Genomic DNA, 25,604 nt, shown 5'->3' on the forward strand with positions numbered 1-25,604 from the left:
CACCACTATACTGCCTGGTTTATTTTGTATTTTTTTTTTTTTTTTAGTAGAGATGGGGTTTCTCCGTGTTGTAAGTTAGGCAGGTCACAAACTCAAAACCTCAGGTGATCCGTCCGCCTTGGCCTCCCAAAGTACTGGGATTATAGGCCTGAGCCACTGCACCCAGCTTTTTGCTTCTAAGAGTAATGCATATTCCCAGAAACATTCCAACGTGCAAGCAAAAGGCAAGAAGGAAAGATTCTATTCCCTAGAGAGAACTACCGTTACGTCCTTGATATATTGTGGATATTGTCCCAGTTCCTTCTTGTTTTTAATTTTAGAGATGGGGGTCTCCATATGTTTTCCCAGGCTGGTGTTGAATTCCTGGACACCATACTCCCCCTCCCCCAACTTACAGTTTTGCCTTAAACTCGAATTATTGTAGAATAAGCAATAAAATAAATTTAATAGAGAAATGAAATTTTAAAAACCAAAATGTTTTCCTGCAAAAAATTAAGCTTATGTTTAATTTCAAATTGTGCCTCAGTGCAGGAAGCACTGTTTGTGTTTGTCCCTAGGCATGAATGCTCATTTTCTTGGGGAATGGGTTGTTGCAATGACATTTCAAAATGAGTGAAAGGATAGTCAACATTTTGGTTTTGAGACATATTGCCTTTGGGAAGGACAATTTGACTATAGAAAAATGTGTTCCTGCCAGCCATTTGACATTACCCATACACTTGAACTTCAGTACCAGTGGACATTGCCATTGCTTTTCACCATTAATCTAGCAGAGGAAGAGTGGTGTCCCATGTTAAAGAGGAAAGTGGAGCCTGTTGGTTGATTGTGTTTCTCATGGCATTGGGGCCCTGCATTCTCGGTGTTAATCCTTTGGCTCTCGAGTGTCATGGATCCTCATCTAGGTGGGGGCATCTGTGTCCATGCCACCCGGTCCCAGCCACGCATGCTGCGACTTCCTTCCCACAGCGTTTGGATTGTGCCGCACAGTTTAGCCGATAATTCGGTTCTTTTATGGTACAAACCATACATGCAGAAGCAGTACAGGCATAATTATATGGTCTTTAGTTGGGCTATATTTTAAACCCCTCTTAGTACCCAACACAGCATTAAAACCAATAATCACTGTTTGGACGGACACTGTTGGTAGTTAGGATGGTCTCTAGGGAACAGATGATTTTTACATAATGAAGTTAAACTGAAGTTTCCAAACAAATAGTTTTATTTAAGGATCACATATTATATGTGGCCTTCTTTGGGGCTTGGTTTTCATATAACTAATTTACATCAAGATTATTTCAGCATGCAGAGCATGATTTTAATACAGTGGGTATTGGGTCCACTTTGAGCATTCAGGTTCTACTGCCTTAAAGCCAGGTGGGCAGCTGACCTCAGGACCTGCAGTGGCTGACCAAAGGCATAGGACTGAAGGCAGCTGTCCCCTGGAAGTGGCTTTCCAGCCAGCCTAACGATGGTGCATATGGCCAAATAACTGAAGTGTATAAAATCACAAAGTGGCTGGGCATGGTGGCTTATGCTTGTAACCCCAACACTTTAGGAGGCTGAGCTGGGAGATTGCTTGAGGCCAGGAGTTGGAGGCCAACCTGAACAACATAGACCCAGTCTCTATAAAAAATACAGAAACTAGCTGAGTGTGGTAATGTGCGCCTGTAGTCCCAGATACTAGGGAGGTTGAGGTGGAAGGATTGCTTGAGCCTGGGAGGTCGAGACTGCAGTGAGCCATGATGGCACCACTGCATTCCAGCCTGCCCGACAGCGAATCCCTGTCTCAAAAATAAATAAGCCAAAATTTGTTAACATGACCGGACAGATTCAGACTGACTTAGGGGGGGCTCCTGTTTTAGACTACACAGGGATCTACTTGCACAGGCTGGAGTGAGGCACGGGCAGTCAGGCCCTCACAGTCCTGCAGAACAGTAAAGGAGCTTGTAGGGAGACCCCTAGCATGTGATAAGGAAGGGGCAATATCTACTGCTGTGATATTTGGCAAGGGCTGGCACCAAGATTCCCACACTGGGGCTGTCTCATGTCTTGACAGAGCTCTCCACTGGGCATGACAGTCACCCCAAGTGTCACAGTGCCTCCCAAGAACACGGCTTCCTCTTCAATGGGTGGGGCACCTTCACTGTATTCTTCATTAGAGTGTAGTATCCTTATGGCCTTCAAGGTCCTCCACAGCCTTGGCCCTGCCCACCTTCCGCTTCCCACCCATCCCCTTCCACTGCCCTTTTCCTGTTGTGGTTTGCTCACCTTGCTGCCTTGGAAAGTAATATATTAGGTTACAGAATAAAATGTCTTCTTTGTTAAAAGAGGTGTTAATTGCAGACTGCAGGATATGTAGGGTATGCCCACCCTTACGGGGTTGCATGAAAGCCTAGCTGATAGTAACAGCTTAGAAAGGCGCTTTCAGGATTATTTTTGAGCATAGTTGAAGTTTTCCACTTAGGATCGTGTTCTGGAACCGTCCCCTTCTAAGAGGTTTCAGGTGCCTAGTCAGGCCCAGAGGGTGTGAGGACTGGGAAGTATTTGGGGTGTCCTCATGCTGCCCATGGGCAGGGTGGTCTTTACGAGTGAGGTGGCAGCGTGTTGGCAAACAAGGGCAGTGTGGCTTGTCCAGCGCCTACCTCTTTCTAACCAGTGGCTGGAAGGGGTGGTGAACCTTGAGGCCCTGAGTGCTAGATGAGAAGAAGGGGCCTAGGGGCAGGAGGAGAGAGAATTCTTTCCTGCTATTCCTGACTTTATTGCATCCTTTTATGACCTGCACCCCTATTTCATTACCCCCAGGTTATGGACATTGTATATATTTCCAGGGCCCTACTAGAGGCCAGCTTGAGCTTCGCCTAGGAGGGCCCCCTTCTCCCCTAGAGAGGGTTGAGCTCACTCCACAGCCTCTGATCTTTCCCATTCCCTGGAAATGTCCTGAAGATGGCTGTCAGGAGCTTCTTAGGGAGTCTGGTAGCTCCGTCTCTTCTGGCTGCTGCTAACCCTGTTTCTGTGGATACCTCAGGACCTCACAGGCTCCTGCCTCTCCCTTCCTGATGCAGGGGGCCTCGCTGTGACTGCTCCAACTCCCGCCCTGGGTTGCCTGGTCCCATGGGTAACCCCTGCCCTCTCACTCTGATCAACAGCCCTGATGGTGGCTCTCAGCTTTTTGGATGTTGCTAGTACACCTTCTGCCTCTAGTGTTCAAGAAGTCGAAGAGTTCTCCTGAACACTGTGTGCAGGAGGCTGGTCCTGTGCTGGAGCTGGCCAGAGCTTTTGGTAATGTTCTGGTTGTTGGATAACAGTGTTGACATTTGCCATTGGACCAAAGCATGGCTAGCTACTTGCAGAGGCCAGATGTGTATATGATCTGGTTATAAGATATAGAATGCATGGACAGGTGACCTGGCTGTAGGATGTGTAGATAGGCAATAGGATGGGAGCCACAGGACAGAGTTGTTACAGCATCATTTGGAGTGGCAAAAATAAAAAACCTGGAAAGTCTAATTTTTTTGAAGACGGAGTCTTGCTGGGTTGCCCACCCTGGAGTGTAGTGGCACGATCTTGGCTCACTGCAGCCCCTGTCTCCTGGGTTCAAGCGATTCTCGTACTTCAGTCTCCCAGGTAGCTGGGATTACCGGCATGTGCCACTACGCCTGGCTAATTTTTGTACTTTTAGTAGAGACGGGGTTTCACCATACTGGCCAGGCTGGTCTTGAACCTCTGACCTCATGTGATCTGCCCGCCTTGGCCCCCCCAAGTGCTAGAATTGATTACAGGACTGAGTCACTGGGCCTGGCTGGAAACAGTCTTCTGTAGGGGAGTGGTGGATAAATCATGACAATGTTTTGGAGTTATTAGACTTATCCGTGTAATGTGAATATCGCGTGTGTTTTCCTTCATGAGAAAAAGCGTATGCACAGGATATATAATAGGTGTATATGAACGTTACACTGAGAATGCTTGGGGATGAAACATTCATGGTTTCCTTCATGTCGGCACTCAGGGAAGGCTAATTCGTTTCTCCTTATTCATCTCTGCATCATTGCTAGCTGACATTTGCTTGTGTTTCCTTCTTTCAGAACGCAAAAGTAGAAATAAATATGAAACCTAGACCTGTCACATATTTTCATGGCAGCTTTATTTGTAAATTTCCTCTATCTGGGAAGGACCCAGATGCCAGCAGTGAATGGTCAGATGATGGTCCATCCCTGCCGTGACATCCTATGTAACAGTAAAAAGGAACAACTCATTCTGCACTGTGTCCATTTATGTAGCATTGGTGAAGTGACAAAATCAGAGACGCAGAACAGATGAGGGGTTGCCTGGGATGATGGGGGAACACGTTCTCTGGGGTGGGTGTGGTCATAACAGGGTCACCGGAGGGATCCTTGGGGTGTTGGAACTGTTCAGGATCTTAACTGTGGGGGTGTTGGACACAGTCTACACACAATATAAAATTGCACAGAACTAAATATACAAATGGTACATGTAAATGTGGAGAAATCTTCATTGGGTTGGCGGTTTATATCAGGACACTGGCTGTTGATATTGCAGGGTGGTTTTGCACAGTGGTGCTGTAAGGGGAAACTAGGAAAAGGGTACGTGGTCTCTCTCTGACCCTTGGTATTAACTGGGTATTGGTTCCAGGACCCCTCTCAGGTATCAGAATCCACAGATGTTCAAGTCTTCCTTATATATAACAGTGTAGTATTTGCATATAGTCTTCACACATCTTCCTGTACAGTTTATCTCTGGCTTGCTTATAATATCTAATACAGTTTAAATACTATATGTAAATAGTTGGTAGACCATACTGTTTTGGAAATAATGACAAGGAAATCTGTACATGTTTAGTACAGGATCCCCCCCTACCTCTCCGGTGTATTTTTTATGTACAGTTTGTTGAATCCACAGATGTGGAAGACTGTTTCTTAAGACTGTATGAATCTACAGTTATCTCTAAATTTAATCAAAAAAAGTTTAATCAAGTCAGTATAGTATGGTGTAGTAGCAGTCCTACAGGAGTCTGGATTATTTTGGGAATATCCGCATTTAAAAAGCATATGTAGTTAAAGAACTTCAGCCTTCTCTGAGTGTTGTGCCTATTTGCTAAAGTACTTTCCTTCCATTTTTCCTGCCTAGGTCCTTGTGGCAGTGCCTATGCCAGGCCAGCCGTGACCCTGGACATAGAGAGGATATCCTGCCCTACCTTACCCTGGGGCCAGTGACAATTACCCCAAGAATTGTACAAGGTCTGGCACATAATAGGGGTTCATTGGAGTTACTGATTCATGGAGTTCTTAGGCAAATAGTAGATCCTTCGCATGTGGTATTTTCACTCCCCTTCTTGCCCCCACACAAATGCAAGCTCCCTAGTCCCTTGAGTCTCCTCAGCAATTCTCTTGTCCAGTTGTCTCCTGGCATCTACGTGGGAAATGTTTTGTGTTTCAGCCTCCAAACTACTTTTTTGTCTGCCTTGAATTGCTTGAGAATTTAAGCCATGCTCTGAGAATATATGCATAATGCTGAGGTTTTTCCCTTTCTGTTTTTTGGGGTTTTTTTTAAGCCTTTTTATAGACAGGGTCTTGCTTTGTTGCTCAGGCTGGAATGCAGTTGTTCAGCCACTGCTCACTGCAGCCTTTGCCCCCCACTTCAGACCTCCCAAGTGGCTGACACTAATTTGTCATGGAGATGGGATCTCATTGTGTTGCCAGGGCTGGTCTTGGACTCGTGGTCTCAAGTGATCCTCTCACCTCGGCCTCCTAAAATGTTGGAATTGCAGGTATGAGCCACTCTGCCTGGTCCGATTTGTTTGTCTTATAAACAAGGTAGTTGAGTAGTTGGTACACCAAGTTTTCTGTTACTCCTTTTTGTTTTTTTGGGGGGACAGAGTCTCACCCTGTTGCCCAGGCTGGAATGCAGTGGCATGACCCGGCTCACTACAACCTCTGCCTCCTGGGTTCAAGCAGTTCTCCTGCCTCAGCCTCCTGAGTAGCTGGGATTATAGGCGCGCACCACTATGCCTGGCTAATTTTTGTATTTTTAGTAGAGACGGGGTTTCGGCCAGTTGGTCAGGCTGGTCTCAACTTCTGACCATGCGATGTGCCAGCCTTAGCCTCCCAAAGTGCTGGGATTGCAGGTGTGAGCCACTGTACCCAGCTTCCTTAATCCTTTTTTAAAAGACAGGGTCTCACTGTGTTGCCCAGGCTCAGGGGAGTTTCTTACCTGAGGGTCCTGAGTGCCTGAGATTTACTGATGTGTGGTAAAATGCCCTGAAATATTTCACTTGTATCAATTATTCCTCCTGCTTCTTAGGCTGAGAGGGCATTCTACTTTGCCTTTTTAAAATTAGCTTTTAATTTTGGAGTAATTCTAGATTTACAGAAAAGTTGCACAGTTAAAACAGCTCCTGTGTGCCACCCCACCAACCTTCTCGAATTGTTAATAATTTATATCACCAGTGTGAGTTTGTCAAAGCTAGGAAACTGGCATTGGTATGTTATTGTGAACCAAACTCAGAGTCTTTCAGGATTTCACCAGTTTTTCTATTAATATCTTCTTTCTTTTCCTATCTAAATTGATGTTGCTTGAATATGTTTCTGGTCCTAAAGACAAAGTTTTTGTGGGATGCTTTAAAAAATAAAAAAGAATGCTGAGATAGAGCTTCTAGAGATTCTATGCAGTCACTCTGATGTGGGTGAAAGAACCTCCCCCACCCCCTAGCATATGCCACTGCAGAGCCATGCAGAGATGGCTGAGAACCACAGGCTTGGGCTCGAAGGTTAGTCAGGGTTTCAGGTTGGGCTCCTTATGCTGGTGATGGATGGAGATAACCAATACTGTCATGTCTCAGCTAGACTACTGAAGTGTATTTGGGACTATAAATCTAGAAATAGTATGAGTAAAGTTTATATAAAGATCACTGTTTTCTAATTTACCTTGATAACCTCCATTTTAAGTCATATATTTAACTGAGTTCAGTATGGGGAGAGATGAGAGATCAGGAGAGGACCACACAGAAGCCAGAAGGAGGGTGAACTGATGGGAACGGGGTGAGATGGGCTTTACAGTGTCGTGTGAGCCACCCAGGGACTAAGATTTGGCCCATGTGTTCTGTGTATCTGCCGTAGTAACAGAGCTGTAGTTTTGATCCCTAAGTTGACACTAGTGAAGGATGGGGGGGGCGCGTGGAGCCACCTGTGACTCAGCGGCTGAGCCGGATCTTCATGGACAAGGCCACCACCTGGTGGCAGTACATGGACTCTTAGTTTCAACGTGCCAGGGTTTTACTGTGGTGTTCGCAAACCCTGCCCTCTGCCAGCTTTTTGGGGAGGATTGATAAATTTTTGTGAACTGACAGAAAATATCAAAGCCAGCCAGTTGGAATGCTGCTTATTCTGATGTGTTATCTGAGGAGTGAGATTCAGGTGCTAAAGTAGCCTACCTAGCTTCCATAGCGATTGGCAGGTGTTCTCTGGTGGGTTAACAGTTCCATGTTATGACATCACAAATGTAATTCAGGAGGAGGAAAGCTGAGTATAGGTGTAAGTGCCCAGTAGTTAGTGCAGGTGGGAATATAAGCCCTGGAACTAGCCAGGGAGCCTACTGGATGTTTCTAAAACATATTTTCTGCTTTTTCATATACATACTGCATCACAAGGCCTAGCAAGCACAAATAATGGAGACTGTCTTCTATTTCTGGGTGGGATATGCATATTATGAGATGGCAATTGCTTTATTTCCTACAGACATTTCTCATCCAGAGCTTGTCTATTTGACATTGCACATTGTCACTTGTGTTTGCCAAACATGTCCCCAGTCTTATTCGAGGTAATTTTGTGTCAAAAATAGTGTTATAGACCAAGTGTGGTGGCTCACACCTGTAATACTAGTCCTTTGGGAGGCTGAGGCAGGTGGATCACCTGAAGTTAGAAGTTTGAGACCAGCCTGGCTAACGTGGTGAAACCCTGCCTCTACAAAAATACAAAATAAACTAGCTGGGCATGATTGCAGGTGCCTGTAATCCTAGCTACTCGGGAGGCTGAGGTGGGAGAATTGCTTGAGTCTGGGAAGCGAAGATTGCAGTGAGCCAAGATCGTGCCATAGCACTTAAGCCTGGACAACAGAGTGAGACTCAGTCTCAAAAAAAAAAAAGTGCCATAGCTCAAGTATTTGGCCAAATCAGTCACCATGGCTTAAAAACTTCCAAAAAGGTGGGATATAAAACCTGGTATTATGTCAGTCTTAAATAGCCGTAAATGCATGTGCATGCGGTGGGATATAAAACCTGGTATTACGTCACTCTTAAATAGCAGTAAATGCATGTGCATGCCAATTATGTACATCTGTCTTGAACAACAAAAGAAGACTGCCTCATTGTTAAAGCTATTTCTAGAAGCCTAGTACAAATTTTTGTGTGTGGCTATCCTGTGCTTTCATCATTTACTTCTGGACCAGGGATTTACCATGTTTTAATTAAAATTTTAATCCTCTTGCGGAACTAACTCATTTATGAGGAGCTTTTAAAAATGTGATCTCCTGCCCATGGGAGCCAGGCTGAAATCGTCTTGGTGGCTGCTTGGACACTCATAGGGCTGTTGGTGGCTAGGACCCTCCCCTCATATGCTCAGTGGCCACCACCAGTGGCCCTTTGACATTTCACAGCCACTGGCCTCGACCACTTTCTCTGCACCTGTCAGGTGGAAAAGGGCAGATTGGCCAAACCAACTCAGATGTGTTAATTTGGACGTTAAAGATGGGGTCTTGCTCAGATTCTTCTGCAACTGCAGAACGTTACTTGCTTTGCTTTTTCAAGGCCAACTGCAGAGAAGACCTAACTTTTCACTAGAACAATTTCAGAAAATATTTATTTAGTCGTCATACTGTAGTTAATCCCACTGTTGAAAACCAAGGGTAGAGCTTACCCATTTCCCCCACTCCATCCTGTAAGATACTATGCGTTCTTGAATTGATCTTGGCCTTTATTATTGATGTAAATTTTGGAGACAGTGGAGTCTGCCTGAAGTCATTCAAACAAGCTAATCTTTGAGCTATAATCTGAATTCACTTGTGTCTCAGTGCGATTTCACTGGACTTCATGAAGCCATAACCTGTACTTCAGGATTACATATCAGTTACAGAGTTCGATTATTTGCCATGCTTTAGACTGCTTATGCTTACATATGATCCTAATTTTAGATGAGAAGTTTTGTGTACAGAAAAGGAGCCCTCATTTTTGCATCCATACGTTAAACCATGTCTTAAATCAATCGTTATAGGACAAGTTTGAATAGAGGAAGTTACTTTTAAGATTATAGGCCAGGTGTGGTGGCTCGCGCCTGTAATCCCAACACTTTGGGAGGCCAGAGTGGGTGGATCACTTGAGGTCGTGAGTTCGAGACCAGCCTGGCCAACATGGGGAAACCCTGTCTCTACTAAAAATGTAAAAAATTAGCTGGGCATGGTGGCAGGCATCCATAATCCCAGCTACTTGGGAGGCTGCAGCAGGTGGATTGCTTGAGTCCAGCACACTCCACTGGAACGTGCCATAATTTATTTAGTAGGCCTTCATATTAAGGTCTTTTTGCCTGTTAATACATAAATATATTCTTAAGGTTTTGTTTGTTTGTTTTTGAAATGGAATTTTGCATTGTTGCTGGGGCTGGAGTGCAGTGGCATGATCTCGGCTCACAGCAACCTCTGCCTCTTGGGTTCAAGCAATTCTCCTTGCCTCAGCTTTCCGAGTAACTGGGATTACAGGTCCCTGCCACCACACCTGACTAATTTTTTGTATTTTTAGTAGAGACGGGTTTCACTATGTTGGACAGGCTGGTCTCGAACCTCTGACTTCGTGATTCACCCACCTCAGCCTCCCAAAGTGCTGGGATTACAGGTGTGAGCCACAGTGCCTGACCCTTAAGTTTAAATATACATGCTATTTCTCTAAGTATCAGAGATAGATAAGGCCTAGCCTGCTTTGTTTGTCCCCAGTCCCTTTCCCTTCTTGCCTCCTCCACTTTGTAGGGGCAGTCACTGTCTTTGGTTTACAGTTTATAAATCCCATAAAAGTTTTTAATGATTCGATGTAGTTCTAGGAAAATGGATGTGGATGAAATGTGGATTTCAGAGTACCTGATTTTTCTTATCTCTTTTTATTTAGCATGTATGTTTGATTTAGAGTGCTAGAGCCAGTTAAGAATGAGCAAAGAGACGTTTTTCCTTCTCTCCATCCTATCTCCTGAGAAGACATCTGAGTTCCTTTCCTTAACACCCTTCCACAGCATTTCTGTCAAGACACGATGGTCTAGGGTCTAGTTTCAAGTATGCGTATATGTTTTCAGAAATAAGCTTTAAAAAACCCCAGTAAGTTGAGACAAGGTCTCACTGTGTTACCCTGACTGGTCTCAAACTTCTGGGCTCAAGCAGTTATCCCACTTTAGCCTCCCAAAGTGCTGAGGTTGATAGGCAGTGAGCCATGATGGGTCAGACCAGAAATAACTTCAAACACCATTAACGAAGTGTATCTATTAAGACTGTCAAGATCGAAATTGGTCTTTAATGACTTAATCTTAAATGTCTGGGTAATAATATTTTCTTTTTGGTATTTTGGATGTTTTGAGATGCTTGGGTGGTGGGAAGTACGATTTTATTTTGGAATTATCGACGAGGTTTATGATAAAATTCCAGCATTGGGGTTTTGGAGGGTTCCTAGAGGGGAAGTGGGAGTGGCACTGTCCGTGGTGCTGAATCCGATTGCATGCTGGTTCCAATGGCAGGAAAGCTCTGAAATTGTGAAAGGCACACATAGGACTACCTGGCTGTTAAAAAGCACGTCTGCTTGCACTTGAGATGAGATTCTTAACTTCTGTCCGATGCACCAGGGAAAGCCAACTATGTAGGCAACCGTGGGGGCCAGCATTAGTTACAGTGAGCTATTCAAATATGTGGAAAAACAAGTCGATTTAAATGGGATGTATGAACCTACGTGAAACCTCCAAGTCCTGCTGTGGTTACTCTCCTTGTAGAATAACCATCTGTGTCAGTGTGAGAAAATTATGCTTTAAAATTGATGAAAAGTGACTAGAATGTTGTAATTCACACCTTATTTGCCACTTGTAACTTAAAATGTTTTGAATCTGAACTTGAGTTATATGTGTTTTTCAGCCCCAGGATTTAGCACACATTTACAGTGATCAAACAATTTTATCCTTTTCTAAACACTTTAACACGCTCTTTACAAAATTATACATTAATTGTCCAGTGACACCTTGAGGATGATAATTTGATGTTTTAAGACCCTGGCATGGCTGGACGTGGTGACTCATGCCGGTAATTCTAGCACTTTGGGGAGGCCAAGGCAGGTGGATTACATGAGGTCAGGAGTTTGGGACCAGCCTGACCAACATGTTGAAACCTTATTTCTACTAAAAATAAAAAATTAGCTGGGCGTGGTGGCATATGCTTGTAATCCCAGCTACTCAGGAGGCTGAGGCAGGAGAATCACTTCAACCCCAGAGGCAGAGGTTGCAGTGAGCCTACATTGTGCCTCTGCACTCCAGCCTGGGGGACAGAGTGAGACTCCATCTCAAAAAAAAAAAAAAAAAAAGACACTAGCTTGTGTTCTTGTGTTCATGATGAAAAAATTTAAAATATTTAATGCCTACATTTGCATATGTTCAGTAATCTTCAGAACAAAATTGCCTGTAGAATTGTCTTAATTACCAAGAAACCTATTGTAAAATAATGACTTTTCACAACAATTAGATAAAGTTTCTTAATGCTGATTAGCTATTGTAAGAACTACCTAAGGAGTTTTTTGGTTTGTTTTTGGTTTGTTTGTTTTTGTTTGAGATGAGCCTGTCGCCCAGGCTGGAGTACAGTGGCCCTCTTGGCTCACTACAGCCTCTGCTTCCTAGGTTCAAGTGCCTTTCATGCCTCAGCCTGCCAAGTAGCTGGGATTGCAGGCATGCAGCACTACACCCAGCTAGTTTTTGCATTTCTAGTAGAGGCGGGGTTTCACCATGTTGGTTAAGCTAGTCTTGAACTCCTGGCCTCAGGTGATTCATTCCGCTCGGCCTCTCAAACTGTTGGGATAACAGGCATGAACCACCATGTCTGGCCTACATAAGAGATTTTGCATAAAAAGTTTTGTGCAGAATATCATTGCAAATAAAGCAAATTACAGTGTGGCATAGCGTATATTCAAATTTCATTTAGTGTTTTGAAATTAATGAAAGTTTGTATTTAGTAAACATTAGTATAAATACTTTCTGGATTAGAATCGACTTTTATTATGGTACAATTGGAATTTATTAATGACTAGGTAACATCAAAAGGATAAGTTTATATTCTGTTTACTCTGTCAGATTCCATCAAAGCCATGAATGTAAAACACATGGAATTTCTTTTTCTTCTTTAAAGCTGGAGATACCGATGACCCACCAAGAATTACTCAGAACCCTGTGATCAACGGGAACGTGGCCCTGAGTGATGGACACAACAACACGGAGGAGGACATGGAGGATGGTAAGTGCCTCTGGTTTGCCTCCTCACAGCGGGCGGAAACCTGCCAAAACAGATTCAGATCCGTTGTTTTTTCCTTGGGTACTTCTGAGTTTGAGCGTAGCAAGTTTTCAGGACGCTGTAACTGAGGAAAATCCTGTTTTGGTTTTGAGTATCAAGATTGCCTACACCACTTCCAGGTAAGTAGATTCTCCCTACCCTAGGCGAGGAGGTTGAATGTAGGTTTAAATGTAATAGGTGGGTATTTACTCACACCTACAGGTTTACAGCTAATGCTAGTATTGGGAACAACAAGCACCTCTGACTCTCCTTCCTGTTTGTTTGCAGCAAGATATGTGCAGCCATTGGGAACTTGGCTTTCCATTGCATTCTCATTGCAGGGTGTATATCAGTTGACGATAGCTGAGACTCCCTCCCCACTCCTGTTAGGGATGAAATCGGATTCAAACTTTGGCCTTCATTCTCCCTCACTGAGTTTTGGTCTATAGCTTATCTGTGAGAAAGCATACACATACGTATGTGCATGGACATTTTTTTGTGTAGGAAATCAGTTTTTTCTTTCGAGACCATTCCTTCTTTAAATGTATCAGATTAGTGATCTCAATATTTGCAAGGTCACAATATTGTGGGTAGGGAGCAGCCAGTAATTGCAATATGCAGCCCCTGGAGTCTTGAGTGTAATATGAAACCATGTTCTGTCAAAAAGCATGTCCATCAATCCTCATGAGGGTTGTGTCCTTCCCAGGGGAGTAACGGGGCAGTTGAAAGAAACCATCAGCCACGGGCTGCACCACCAGAAGGACTGCTGTTCAGACCTCCTGCCAAAAGTTCAGCCTCCATGAGAAACTGCAGCCGTAGTTGAGAGTTCTCTCACAGTGCGGTTTACCCCTGGCAGCTGGCTGAGGCAATATCTGAGGAAGGTAAAGAGGCGTGGTTTAAACCCGCTGCTTTGTTACCTGTGGAGTGCGCTTTCCACCGTAGACAAGGGCAATGGTGTGGGTGTGGTCTCGATGGTTGTTGGGCTTTTGGAGATTTTACTTCAGATACCAGAGATGCCGAAAGCGGTTGAGAGAGCGCATTTGGGAAGGCATGGCTAGGTCTGAGGTGACAGGTGTGCGTTTGGGATCAATTCTAGTCACTTGTGGAGCAGTGATAGGCCCTGCCCAATCGGAGCATCCCCAGTCTAGTTCCCACAGAGCAATCTTTTCCAACATTTCCCCACTGTTTTTTCTTTTTTTAGCGGGGAGGTCTTGGGAGGAGGTCTAGGGTGGAGTTTCTCAGCTTCTCATGGCATCTTGGATAATTGTTGATTGTGGGAGTCTGTCCTGTGCATTCCAGGATGCCAATGGCCCTTGTCCACCACTTGCAGTCATGGCATGTCTCTAGACATTGACAATTGTCTACTGGGGAGAATGACTTATGAGGGGACAATATGGGTAAAAATCCCCTTGCTTTTGAGGTACATTTCATTAAATTAGTAGACAGTGGTACCAAGCCATAGGTCCTGAAAGTGGAAATGCCTTTCTCTGACCTCCTTGATGGAAAAAGTATATAATCCGAGGCCGAATAATCTTCAGTAGCACCTTTTCTTGGTTTGGAACTGTGACCGCTGTGGAAACACCCAGCGTGTAATGTCTTTCTGATGACAAAGTGCATGGGAGGGTGGTGGTCCTGACTGTAGGAGTAGAACTTAGAGCTGAGGGCAGCGTTTTCCAGCACAATTTCCATACGAATTGTGCAACCCTCTTCTGCAGGAGATGAATGCGTTGTGGACAATGTACAGGATTCTAGGAAGTTGGGGATGTGCTGGGCTAAATAGGCTTTCTTTACCATTGTGTGTCTCAGAGTTGCCATGTCAGAAGCAACATAAATTGCTTCTCCAAAAGAAGTTTTTGTTAATGATTCCCCAAGACTCTGGACTGAGACTGCCCCCTCCCACCTTTTTTTGAATGTCCTGTTTCCTTGAGTGTTGAGTGTCCATTTCAGACTAGGACACACAGTCTGGGAAGCACTGTGTTAGAAGTTTTGTCAGTAGCCACACTATCAACAACTTGACTGATTTGCACAGAAGCCTTCTTAGTAAGGGACATTTCTTATTGTAAGAAGCTAAATAGCTAATAACACAGAAAGAGATGGGAGAAATGAATAGTTGAGGAAGAGAACATTTAAAAATCCTGTTCACAAAGAATTATGGGCAAGTATCAGAATTACATTTATTATATCTAGTCATTCTACTTTTAGTTCCTCATTCACTGTTATTCGTGAGATGATCAAGGAAGATTTAGTTTATACGTTTTTTTGAGGTAGGGTCTTGCTCTTTCACCCAGGCTGGAGTATAGTGGTGTGATCACCGCTTACTGCAGCCACAGCCTTTTCTGCTCAAGCAGTTCTCCCACCTCAGCCTCCTGAGTAGCTGGGACTACAAGTGTGTGCCACCATGTGTGGCTAGTTTTTTGTAGTGACAGGATGTCACTTTGTTGCCCAGACTGGTCTCGAACTTCTGGGCTCAGGCAGTTTTCCTGCCTTGACCTCCCAGTGTGTTGGTTTTATAGGCATGACTCATTGCACTTGGCCCAAGGAAGTTTTATTTTATTTTGAGATAGGCTCTTGCTGTGTTGCCCAGGCTGGAGTGCAGTGGAGCCATCTTGGCTCACTGCAGCCTCCACCTCCTGGGCTCATGTGATTCTCCTGCCTCAGCCTTTCAAGTAGCTGGGATTACATGCTTCCATGCTCAGCTAATTTTTGTATTTTTAGTAGAGAAGGAGTTTCGCCATGTTGGCCAGGCTGGTCGCAAACTCCTGACCTCAGGTGGTTCACTAGCCTTGGCCTCCCCAAGTGCTGGGACCATAAGCATGAGTCACTGAGGAGGTTTTAGAGCAAATGCAGCCTCTGAAGATGTAGATGGATCTGGATTTCAAATGTTGTTCTCCATGAAACTAATTTGTGGAGACTGACTAGGACTTGCAAGAAATTGTATTAGAGTGAATAATTGAAGTTTGCTAAAATCACTGCAACAGGACCGTTTAGGGAAATTTCAGACCAACCTTTCTGAGTCAAAAATCTGAAGAATTGTGTTTTTCTTTACCTTTCTGTTTGTACCTGAAGCCCAGGCTGTTCCATTGGTCTTTGCCCTGGGATGATAAAATTGGTGTAACAAAGTGCACAGTGGGAACTTTGCGCTGTAATTCCTGCTGCCACTGCTACAAGGATCTCTAGAGGCAAGATTGGAAGGTAGTAAGTTATCAAGGAGTCTGGTTGAGGATTTGTGGTGACAGCAGTTTGCAGAAGCCCGTTGCACTGTCGTTTACAATTAAAAGAAGCATGCAGTAATGAAATGGTGTACGGTTAATGTTAATGGCATCCAGGCAGATTGGAGTCTCTGTGCATGAAGCACTAATTTGGCAGGGAATGAGGGTGTTCTTCCTAATCCCTAGTATACTTGGAAGTTGCAAAAAATAGTACATAGCATCCATTGTACTGTTAACTGTTTTCTTGGACAAAAATCTCCATCACTCAGTCTCATTTTCCTTGTAGGAGGAAAATCTGGCCAGCTGTATCTGTGAAAGCTGGATTCTAAGTCCACTTCTCTTTTTCATTGGCTCTCCTGTCTTGACCTTTTGTTTTTTAATAAAAGTTTTCTTTTTTTTTTCTTTTTCCATCCCTTAAAGAATAATGAGCTTGTAAAAAGGTTTTCTTTTTCTTTTTCCATCCCTTCAAGAGTAAAGAGCTTGTAAAAAGTTTTCAATTATTCTTTTAGTATGAAGAGTTTTCGGAAACCGAGGTGAAATTTTCATAGACCTGAAGTGTCATCTAAACTTCCTGATGAGCAGATTTTCTGTCTGTTCTAAGAAATGTGCCTTAAGTCTGAGGCTGAAATCAAGTGTATGATGCACCAGCTGTAAACTAACTACTGTGTATCAGGGCAGTAACAGACATGGGGGCACAGAGATGGATGCATGGTGGCCTCTGCGGGGCTGGCCAGCAGGTGGACCAAGTGCCATGCTGAGTCTCACCATTGTTTGGTTGTTTTTAATATTTAAGGAATATTTGAGAATTTAATGTATAGGGCAAAAGTACAAAAAATCGCTTATAGTCTATTGATTTTGTATACATGAAATCAAACCCTATAAAGAGCTGAGTTATATAAAATAGATGAGTTGGAAGAGAGGCATAACCTCATATCTTTCAGCTTTTTAGGTCCTGCAGTGATTTTCCGTTTGGTTGCTTCTGTGCAGTTCTGTATACGTGGGCTCCATAAAGTGAACAAGCTAATAGTCTCATTTTGTTGAGGTCTGCGTTTTGTGTTATGGTAACCTGCAGCAGTGGTATTTTTAAAACCAGAGGCAGGGTCACTGTGCTTAGTGTCTTGACAAATCTTGGGTATTAAAATCTTTTGTTGTCACTTTGTAAAACAGCCTCAGCGAACCTCCGTTTCCTCACCTAAAACATAGGAATTGACATCTGTCTCTTGTCTGCCTTGCAGAACTCAATTGCTGATTATGAATTGTGTGATCCTAAAAACATGGCAAAACTCATTCCACCACACCATTCTAGACATTTTTATCTTGAAAAAGTTTCTTGCCTTTTGGTAGACTTTTATCCCTCAAAGAGATTAGGGTAATGCCACTTGAAGAGGCTCGAATAAATAATTATCTTGGATAAGATGCTTACCATCACACATGCTTTTGATATACTACCCTCCCAGGAGGACTGATGGACATGTTTTCTTAAGACCAAACTCAGTCACAAACTTCAAGCAAATTCTATGCCCTGGGAAGTGGCTGATGCTGAGAACTCAGTTGTTAGTGAACTTTGGAGTCTGAAGGGTTGGATTTCGTGGTGACTGCCTTCAGGGGCCTGAAGATGAAGGATGGGAGGATGTTCTTGTGTGCTCTTTACCTAAGCCTATGGAGTCTCGTTTTGTGCCTTAGGAGCCCAGTAGTCAGGGATGTCAGAGTAGCACCTAATTCTAAGCCAGGAACACCCTTCCAGGTACTGCCTGTAGAATGTGGCCAAGGGTCTCCCTCCAGTCAGTGAGCTGTGTGTAGTCTCTAATGAGATAGGTTGAGAAAGTGAAAGGAAGTGTTTAGAAGCTTGTATAGCATGTTGACCTTGCTGTGGCAATTTCATTATGTTTTATAAAAGTATTGGTCTGTAACAGATTGGTGTGGGTGTGGGAGGACTGTGCCTTCACAGGAGTTGTTTGAGAAGCAGTGAGCTGCTGCAGGGTTTGTCAAAGGTGATTGACTGATGGCCACGTGCAAATGAATAGTCACTGTCATCAGTGAAAGATTGAATTTTAAACGGAGACCTTCAGTTGGACCTCTGTTAAGAGGCACTGTGTTGACAGAAACTTCAGTTTCTTAAATCAGCCATTGGGTCTTGTTATCATTGAACAATTGATGCTACTCATGTAGGAAAAAAAAATACCAGTTTCTTTTTTTAAAAAAAATTATTCCCCCTAGGGTGTCTAGGCTAGTATTTTTGCAAACATTGTGAACTACTGAAGTTAATGTTTATTTTTAGGCTAATGTCGTAGTCATTGTTTTGTCTCTAAGCAGTGCTGAGCTTCCAGGGGGATCGCTGTTTCCCTGGCCCTGAAGTCCTGCCTGTGTGTTCTCTGCCCTTTATTTCGCCTCTCTAAAGCCAGGCCAAGTCCCATACCGTGGTCTTTCCCCTAAGAAGTCCCGTCCTTGAACAGATACGAGCCATGTTGCTCCTTCTCAACAAAGTTTCTCCACTTAGTTGGTGCACAGGGTCCTTGGGAATTCAGCATTAGTAGAGTAGACATTGTTCACACATGGAACTCAGTCTGACAGGGAAGTCAGGTATATGTTAGCACTCTTGAATTTTGGATCGTAAGGAAGAATTCATTCATTCAGAAACTGTATGTCATCTAGTATTAGGCTTTTAATAAATTGGAAGCAATTTTTCCAAACTGTTAGATTTTAGCAGTTAAATCAAGATGTGTAGACGGTTTATTCCATGTCGATTGATGCTAGTGGTTTTGGTCAGTGCATGGGCTCTGTGACTGATGATGTGGTTTTTTTGCAGACACCAGTTGGCGCTCCGAGGCAACCTTTCAGTTCACTGTGGAGCGCTTCAGCAGACTGAGTGAGTCGGTCCTTAGCCCTCCGTGTTTTGTGCGAAATCTGCCATGGAAGATTATGGTGATGCCACGCTTTTATCCAGACAGACCACACCAAAAAAGCGTAGGATTCTTTCTCCAGTGCAATGCTGAATCTGATTCCACGTAAGACAGTTTAAATGATGCAACTACAAATCCCCACATAGTTGTATTACATTAGTGGAAGCCAAATTTGATCAGCCTAGAGCAATTTTATCTTAAATTATTTGCTGCCTTTATGTAGTCTTTTTATTTTAAATTGAGTACGTCTATCTGTTTAAAACCCACTGGTGTATGTATAATACCCAAACTAGAAAAGTATATTTTTGTCTGTTAAGTAAAAAACTAAAAATAGTTTATTAGAATCTAGCAGCCCATGGAATCAGGGCCTGCTTGGATTAGCTGACCATCGAGCCACCAGACTTAATTGTAACCGTGCCAGTAACTGCCTGAGCGGAAAATGGCAGCTGTCAGAGCCAGACATCCTTTCCATTGTGTGATAGCTACTTTGTACAGGTTGTTCAGAAAGTACAAGTAGAACATTCTTTGAAGGATTTATATAGTATGGGATTCTGACTTGAGGAACATTTAAAAATTCATATAATGAAATGTCTGAAAATTGAGAAATCTTGATGGTCCTTCTATTTTATTTAGATGAATTAGAAGATTAATTCACCTTTTATCAAAAACACAGTTGATTCTGGGAGTGCAGACCACTTTGTCAACCTGTTTGCATCAGAACCAGGGAAAGCTGCTGACTTGGACTGTACCTGTCCTGGTCTCTGCCACCACAGAGAGTGGCCCTTTGGAACCTTCAGTAACACATTTCCCAGAGTGAACTGGCTTTCACTGTTCTGTCTGTTCTCCCTGGGAATGAAATTTACTTTCTTTTTTTTTTTTTTTTTTTTTTTTTTTTTTGAGATGGAGTCTCGCTCTGTCACCCAGGCTGGAGTTCAGTGGCGCTGTCTTGGCTCACTGCAACCTCCACCTCCCGGCTCATCTGCCTCAGCCTCCTGAGTAGCTGGGACTACAGCTGTGTGCCACCACACCCAGCTAATTTTGTATGTCTAGTAGAGATGGAGTTTCACCGTGTTGGTCAGGCTTGTCTCCCAACTTCTGAGCTCAGGTGATCTACCTGCCTCAGCTTCCCGAAGAGCTGGGATTACAGGCATGAGCCACTGCGCCCTGCCATACTTGGATTTTTAAATGTTTAAGTAAGAAGTGCCAAGGTAATTTTATAATGGAGCTAGGGCCTGTGGATGGTTAGTTTTCCTCATTTCTTGACATTATGATGTGATCTGATAAGTATTTGGGCTAGGTTTGTTTTAGTCCAATGGACAGTTTTAGCCTGAACAGCATTTTGGAAAAAGTAAATGGTCCATGCTCAATGTCAGTGGTCCATGTTCCAATCAAGCAGGGAATGCTGCGGGAACAGCACTGTCCTACCCTTCTCCTGAAGAGTCATACCACTTCAGGGTTTAGTTGCGGTGTTCATTTATAAGGCCTTACCTTAATCGCAAACTGTAACTTTCTTTGACTTAAGTGCGTATGGTTTTTGAACCTGGATTTAGAGACCCTTTTGTGGTCCACTCCACGCATGTACAGTAGTTCTCTTGTGGTTGCAATTTTGTGCTTCATCGGTGAATTCTTCAATGCCAGGGCAGGACAGCAAGCTGTAAGGCTGCAGAGCTCCCTGGCTGGTTTTGGGGCTGGTCCTTCCCCAGAGTGTGCCGGAGGGCATACTAGGAGAGCTTGAGAGGGACGGCACCGACGGGCTACAGGGACAGGAGCGATGCTGAGAGGTGATTCCTTTATCAGCAGTAGAACCAGAGGTTTACAATTTGCATCCACCTGTCTATTCTTTTTGGTTCTTTTTTTTTTCTTCCGAGACGGAATGTTGCTCTTGTTGCCCAGCCTGGAGTGCAGTGGCACGATCTTGGCTCACAGCAACCTCCACCTCCTGGGTTCAAGCGATTCTCCTGCCTCAGCCTCCTGAGTAGCTAGGATTATAGGCATGTGCCACCACGCCTGGCTATTTGTGTATTTTTAGTAGAGACAGGGTTTCTCCATGTTGGTCAGCCTGGTCTTGAACTCCCGACCTCAGGTGATCCACCCACCGAGGCCTCCCAAAGTGCTGGGATTACAGGCATGAGCCACCACTGCCTGCTGTTTCTTTTCTAATAACTATTGTCTGACCAAAAAGCTGTAGTCTTATACAGAATCCACAACTGTTATTGAAAGCTCAGAAAATTGTATAGATACAATTAAAATTTGTTTCAACTTCTGAGGAATTAAAAAATAAAACCATGAGCGAAGTCACTACAAACTACACAGGGAGCCCCAAATACCTTTTTCTCTAGTAAAGGTAAAAATGCCTCTGTACTACCTTTACCCCCAACCTGAAAGGAGAGAGCAATGAAAACATAAACGGGAATGTTGGTGTACTATGTTTACTGTCTTTAAAAATGTGTAACGTCTGGTAAATATGTCAACTAAGGCTTAGATTATTGTTTTTTTAAACAGGTCGTGGTCTTGTCATGCACAAGCAGTGTTGAAGATAATAAATTACAGAGATGATGAAAAATCATTCAGTCGTCGTATTAGTCATTTGTTCTTCCATAAAGAAAATGATTGGGGATTTTCCAATTTTATGGCCTGGAGTGTAAGTAACAGTGGATTTAGTCCGAACAATCGGTGCATTACTGCTTCTTGTTCCCTTAAAACTTTTTGATTCTTTAAGTCCTTTATTAATGTTAGAGTCAGATTTTTGATTTGTAAATTGGACAGGTGTCTTTGAAAATGTGTTTTCTCCATTTTCCTAGCTTAGGTTTTTAACAACTTTCTGGATTCACATTTTACCTTTTAGTCAGACATTCAAAGGCAGTTCCTGATGGGCTAAATGTCCTTTAAAAGACATAATGCTGTTTGAGGTCCTTTCATGATTCAGGCATAGTTCTGAGTGGTTTCTTGTAACTCCAGTAACTTTATTCAGTTTACTTTGGCTCCTTTTTGCATAGGTGGTAACCAGTGGAACAACCTTAGGAATGTTACTTCTTGTTACACTGAGTCACTTAGCATTGCATTCTCGGTTTCCTTAATGCTCCCCTCGCTCTGCTTAGAAGAGCACAGATTTCTCCTGTCCCTGCTGTGGCACTGAGCCCCTGAGTGCCTTTGGGGTGCCGCTGATGTGTCAAGCATTTACTGTATTTGTTGTGAGACCACTGTTAAAAGCAAATTGAAACAGTTGAAAATTAGCAATAAAGTTGGGGTGTAATTTTAAAATATTTTAATCTATATTAAGTACAGGGCACCAGTTTAATTTGTCTCCTGGGAATAAAGAGTCTGTTCTTATTCAAGCTGGATATTCTTATTTATGTTTTATAGGAAGTGACTGATCCTGAGAAAGGATTTATAGACGATGACAAAGTAACCTTTGAAGTCTTTGTCCAGGCGGATGCTCCCCATGGAGTTGCGTAAGTTTTTCTTTAATTGGGTGCTGTTAAAAATGTCTTTTGTGTTGGTGAAAGCAGCTTTATCATACATGTAACAGAGATGCACATGTTTAATCAGTAACCATCCTCTCTGTGCTTGCCCTGTGGCACACAAGAGTCACACCTGCTTGACACTCATTTAACAGATTGAGCAGTTCCTGTATGTTAGACCCTTGGAGCATAATTGTGTAATTATGGTCAACTAGATAGCTGTGGATAGGGAGGAAGTCCTATCTGAATGTGAGGACGAGTGGGAGGGGAAAAGGTGAGCGTCACCGACAACTAACGTGAGCAAGGAGTAAAGAGGCATGACCAGGCTGTTAGGTGTACTTGAGTGTTTCCAAGGCCAGGAACTAACCCCTGGAGTAACAGGGCACTGGTGAATGGTACTGCACAGTAGGTGTCTCCTCCAGCACTGGTCATGCTTGGTGGCTGTCATGTTTGTGTCGTGGTGTTCTGTACAGAGGGAGATGGGCGTGGCGGTGGGTGGATTGCTGTGCTTTCAGGCACTGTTCTGTATGGGGTGGGGTTGGAAGGTAGGAGACAAGAGAATCTACCTTTCCCCCAAACGACCACCAAAACCACAGTTAAAAAAAAAGCACTGGGAGTTTAGAAGTCTGAGGCAAAACTTGCTGAATACACACTTCTGTTTCTTCGTGTGTGTACACAGAAAAGATGAGTTTCAGCTTTTTCCATGTTGTGCTGACCTCACAAGTGAAAAGTATAATTAATTATGTAACCAGATTCTGTTGTGAGGCATGTTGGGTATGAACATGTGGGACTCCATAAGTGTCTGTTCTTGCTGGGCTTGATCAGTGACAGCACTGCCACTGTCAGTAGGCAGGTGCTTCAAGGACTGTGTGAATGTGGGGGTTGCATTTGCACCAGTTCACACAGTGGAGCAAACAGAAGGGAGTCGGTGGCCATTAAAGGAAGCTGTGTGATGAGCGCTCCTGGCCTCGATTTCCTTAACGCTGACCTCAAGTCAGATTGCTCCCCACACACACTGCAGGAGCAGTGGGGTATCTGTGCAAGGTTCCCTCAACCTTGAACTGATCTTTCAGGTGGGATTCAAAGAAGCACACAGGCTATGTCGGCTTAAAGAATCAGGGAGCGACTTGTTACATGAACAGCTTGCTACAGACGTTATTTTTCACAAATCAGCTACGAAAGGTAAATGGATAGTGTTCCTCTGGATAGTGTTCCTCTCCTGCAGCTTTCCGCCTACCCTTTTCTCTCAGGTATATCAGAGACAGCAAAGTCCTCTTGGCAAACATGCCAGTCTCCCTCCCCCGGCCCTGTCTCCTTAGATGGCTGCTAGTTCATCCTTCGTTTTCATTCCCCAGTGCTGGGCCACCTCCTTTGTAACCTGCCTCAGTGATTCAAAGTTACCACAGCTGACCTTTTTCTTTGAGACAGAGTCTTGCTCTGCCACCCAGGCTGGAGTGCTCCATTGCAAGATCCCACCACTGGTGGGATCTTGGCTTACTGCAGCCTCCGACTCCCGGGTTCAAGGCATTCTCTGGCCTCTGCCTCCCGAGTAGCTGGAATTGCGGGTACCTGCCACCATGCCTGGCTAATTTTTGTATGTTACTAGAGACAGGCTTTCACCATGTTGTCCAGGCTGGTCTCAAACTCCTGACCCTAAGCTATCCACCTGCCTTAGCTTCCCAAGGTGCTGGGATTATGGATGTGAGCCACCATGCCCAGCCGTGACCTAATTTTACAGACTTATAATTGTGCTAGAAATCACCTTATAAAGGTATTTAGAAAAACAAAACCATAAAATCCATTAACAGCAACATTTGTGAAGTTTTATATCAAAATTTAGTTGACAAGTCAAGGCAACTTTATTGAAAATTTTAATGAAAAGAATAGACGTACATTAAATCTAACATAGTCAGTTAATTCTGAGAATTACATGTGATTATTATGAAGGGGTACAGGAGACAGGCACTCCTGGTTTTGGGGTGGGCAGGGGTGCTGGCTGGCCTGTCAGCCTTCAAAACATGTTTGCACAGCCACCAAGACTTGTTGTGATATATCCCGGGGACAGCTCAGTGTGGGTAATTTCAGTGACATTTAATGGTAAGTTAAGAAATGGTGCTCCAATAAGTATGAAGTAAAAGTAGTTCTCTGAGGGGTGATTCTGTTTTTTGTTTCCTTCTCTATTATCTTTTTATTAAGAACACATGGGCGAGGCTGGGTGCTGTGGCTTATGCCTGTAATCCCAGCACTTTGGGAGGCTAAGGTGGGCAGATCACCTGAGGTCAGGACTTGGACACCAGCCTGGCCAACATGGCCAAATACTGTCTCTACTGAAAATTCAAAATTAGCCTGGTGTGGTGGCACACGCCTGTAATCCCAGCTGCGTGGTAGGCTGAGGCATGAAAATAGTTTGAACCCGGGAGGTGGAGGTTGCAGTGAGCCGAGATTGTGCCACTGCACTCCAGCCTGGGCAACACAGTGAAACTTGGTCTCAAAAAAGAAAGGACACATGGATGGTGATTTTCTAAATTTATTTTTGTGTTCTTGTGTTTTCCCATATCCCTAAAGACATTCATCATTTTGTAAATGTTCTCACCGATTAAGCTCTAGCAACAACCTTAGCCATTGTGTTATTAGAAATGATTTTTTAAAACATGAACATCAAGATTAAATTCTGTTTAAGTTCCCCTGCATCTTCTCAGAGTAAATTCTTATTTCTGAATTAATTCTTTCAGGCTGTGTACATGATGCCAACCGAGGGGGATGATTCGTCTAAAAGCGTCCCTTTAGCATTACAAAGAGTGTTCTATGAATTACAGCACAGTGATAAACCTGTAGGAACAAAAAAGCTAACAAAGTCATTTGGGTACGTATTAGACACCTGCTTTTGCCATTCTGACACACCTCCCTCCATCCCTTTTTTAAGGAGAAGTGAGTAGAGAATAGACAAGTTAGTAGATCGTACTGTGGGCACTTAATTTAGGGAGGCTTGAATATATAATAGTGTCAGTGCTTTTATCATTGTACTTTGTTTTATCTCTTTGGAAGTAGACACTTTGTTTTACAATTTTGCTTGAGCAAGAATTCAAGGCTTAAGGTTTTTACTTTTCAACACAAGATCCTATATTGCTTTCAGATTTGTTACATTTTCTTGGAAATACCACTTCCCCCAGCAGGAAATCTGTCTTNAAATACAACTCCCAAAAATAATCTTCACAGAAAAGGAATTTGAGAATAATGGCTGATATGTAGTTTAGTTTTTCAATCTAAGTTACTTTTAATTTGCTCATTTGAAAGTTGAACATTTAAGTGGAGATGTCTGTTTTATTTTTGAAAGGTGGGAAACTTTAGATAGCTTCATGCAACACGATGTTCAGGAGCTTTGTCGAGTGGTAAGTTTCAAGCAATACTTGTATATTTCTTACAATGAATATATGGAAGCATTGTCAGAAGTTTTTACTGAGTAAAACCTC

The 25,604-nt window shown here is 43.5% G+C and overlaps 1 protein-coding gene across 2 annotated transcripts in view; it reads left to right on the forward strand.

Annotated features, from left to right (window-relative positions):
• Window positions 1-25,604, forward strand: part of USP7 (ubiquitin specific peptidase 7) — a 71,840-nt gene that overhangs the window by 23,930 nt on the left and 22,306 nt on the right. The window contains exons 1-8 of one of the 2 annotated variants that reach the window (XM_017533663.2): window positions 12,424-12,528; window positions 13,271-13,445; window positions 18,580-18,778; window positions 21,176-21,314; window positions 22,037-22,125; window positions 23,208-23,316; window positions 24,867-24,997; window positions 25,469-25,523. In XM_017533663.2, the coding sequence (XP_017389152.1) occupies window positions 18,693-18,778; window positions 21,176-21,314; window positions 22,037-22,125; window positions 23,208-23,316; window positions 24,867-24,997; window positions 25,469-25,523 (609 nt within the window). In that variant the 5' untranslated portion in view covers window positions 12,424-12,528; window positions 13,271-13,445; window positions 18,580-18,692. Of the gene's footprint in view, window positions 1-12,423; window positions 12,529-13,270; window positions 13,446-18,579; window positions 18,779-21,175; window positions 21,315-22,036; window positions 22,126-23,207; window positions 23,317-24,866; window positions 24,998-25,468; window positions 25,524-25,604 lie in introns of those variants that run through there. The other variant, XM_017533655.2, reaches the window with a different exon arrangement.

The sequence above is a fragment of the Cebus imitator genome, unplaced genomic scaffold, assembly GCF_001604975.1.
Source record: "Cebus imitator isolate Cc_AM_T3 unplaced genomic scaffold, Cebus_imitator-1.0 Scaffold4, whole genome shotgun sequence".
In the NCBI taxonomy this organism is placed as follows: domain Eukaryota; kingdom Metazoa; phylum Chordata; class Mammalia; order Primates; family Cebidae; genus Cebus; species Cebus imitator.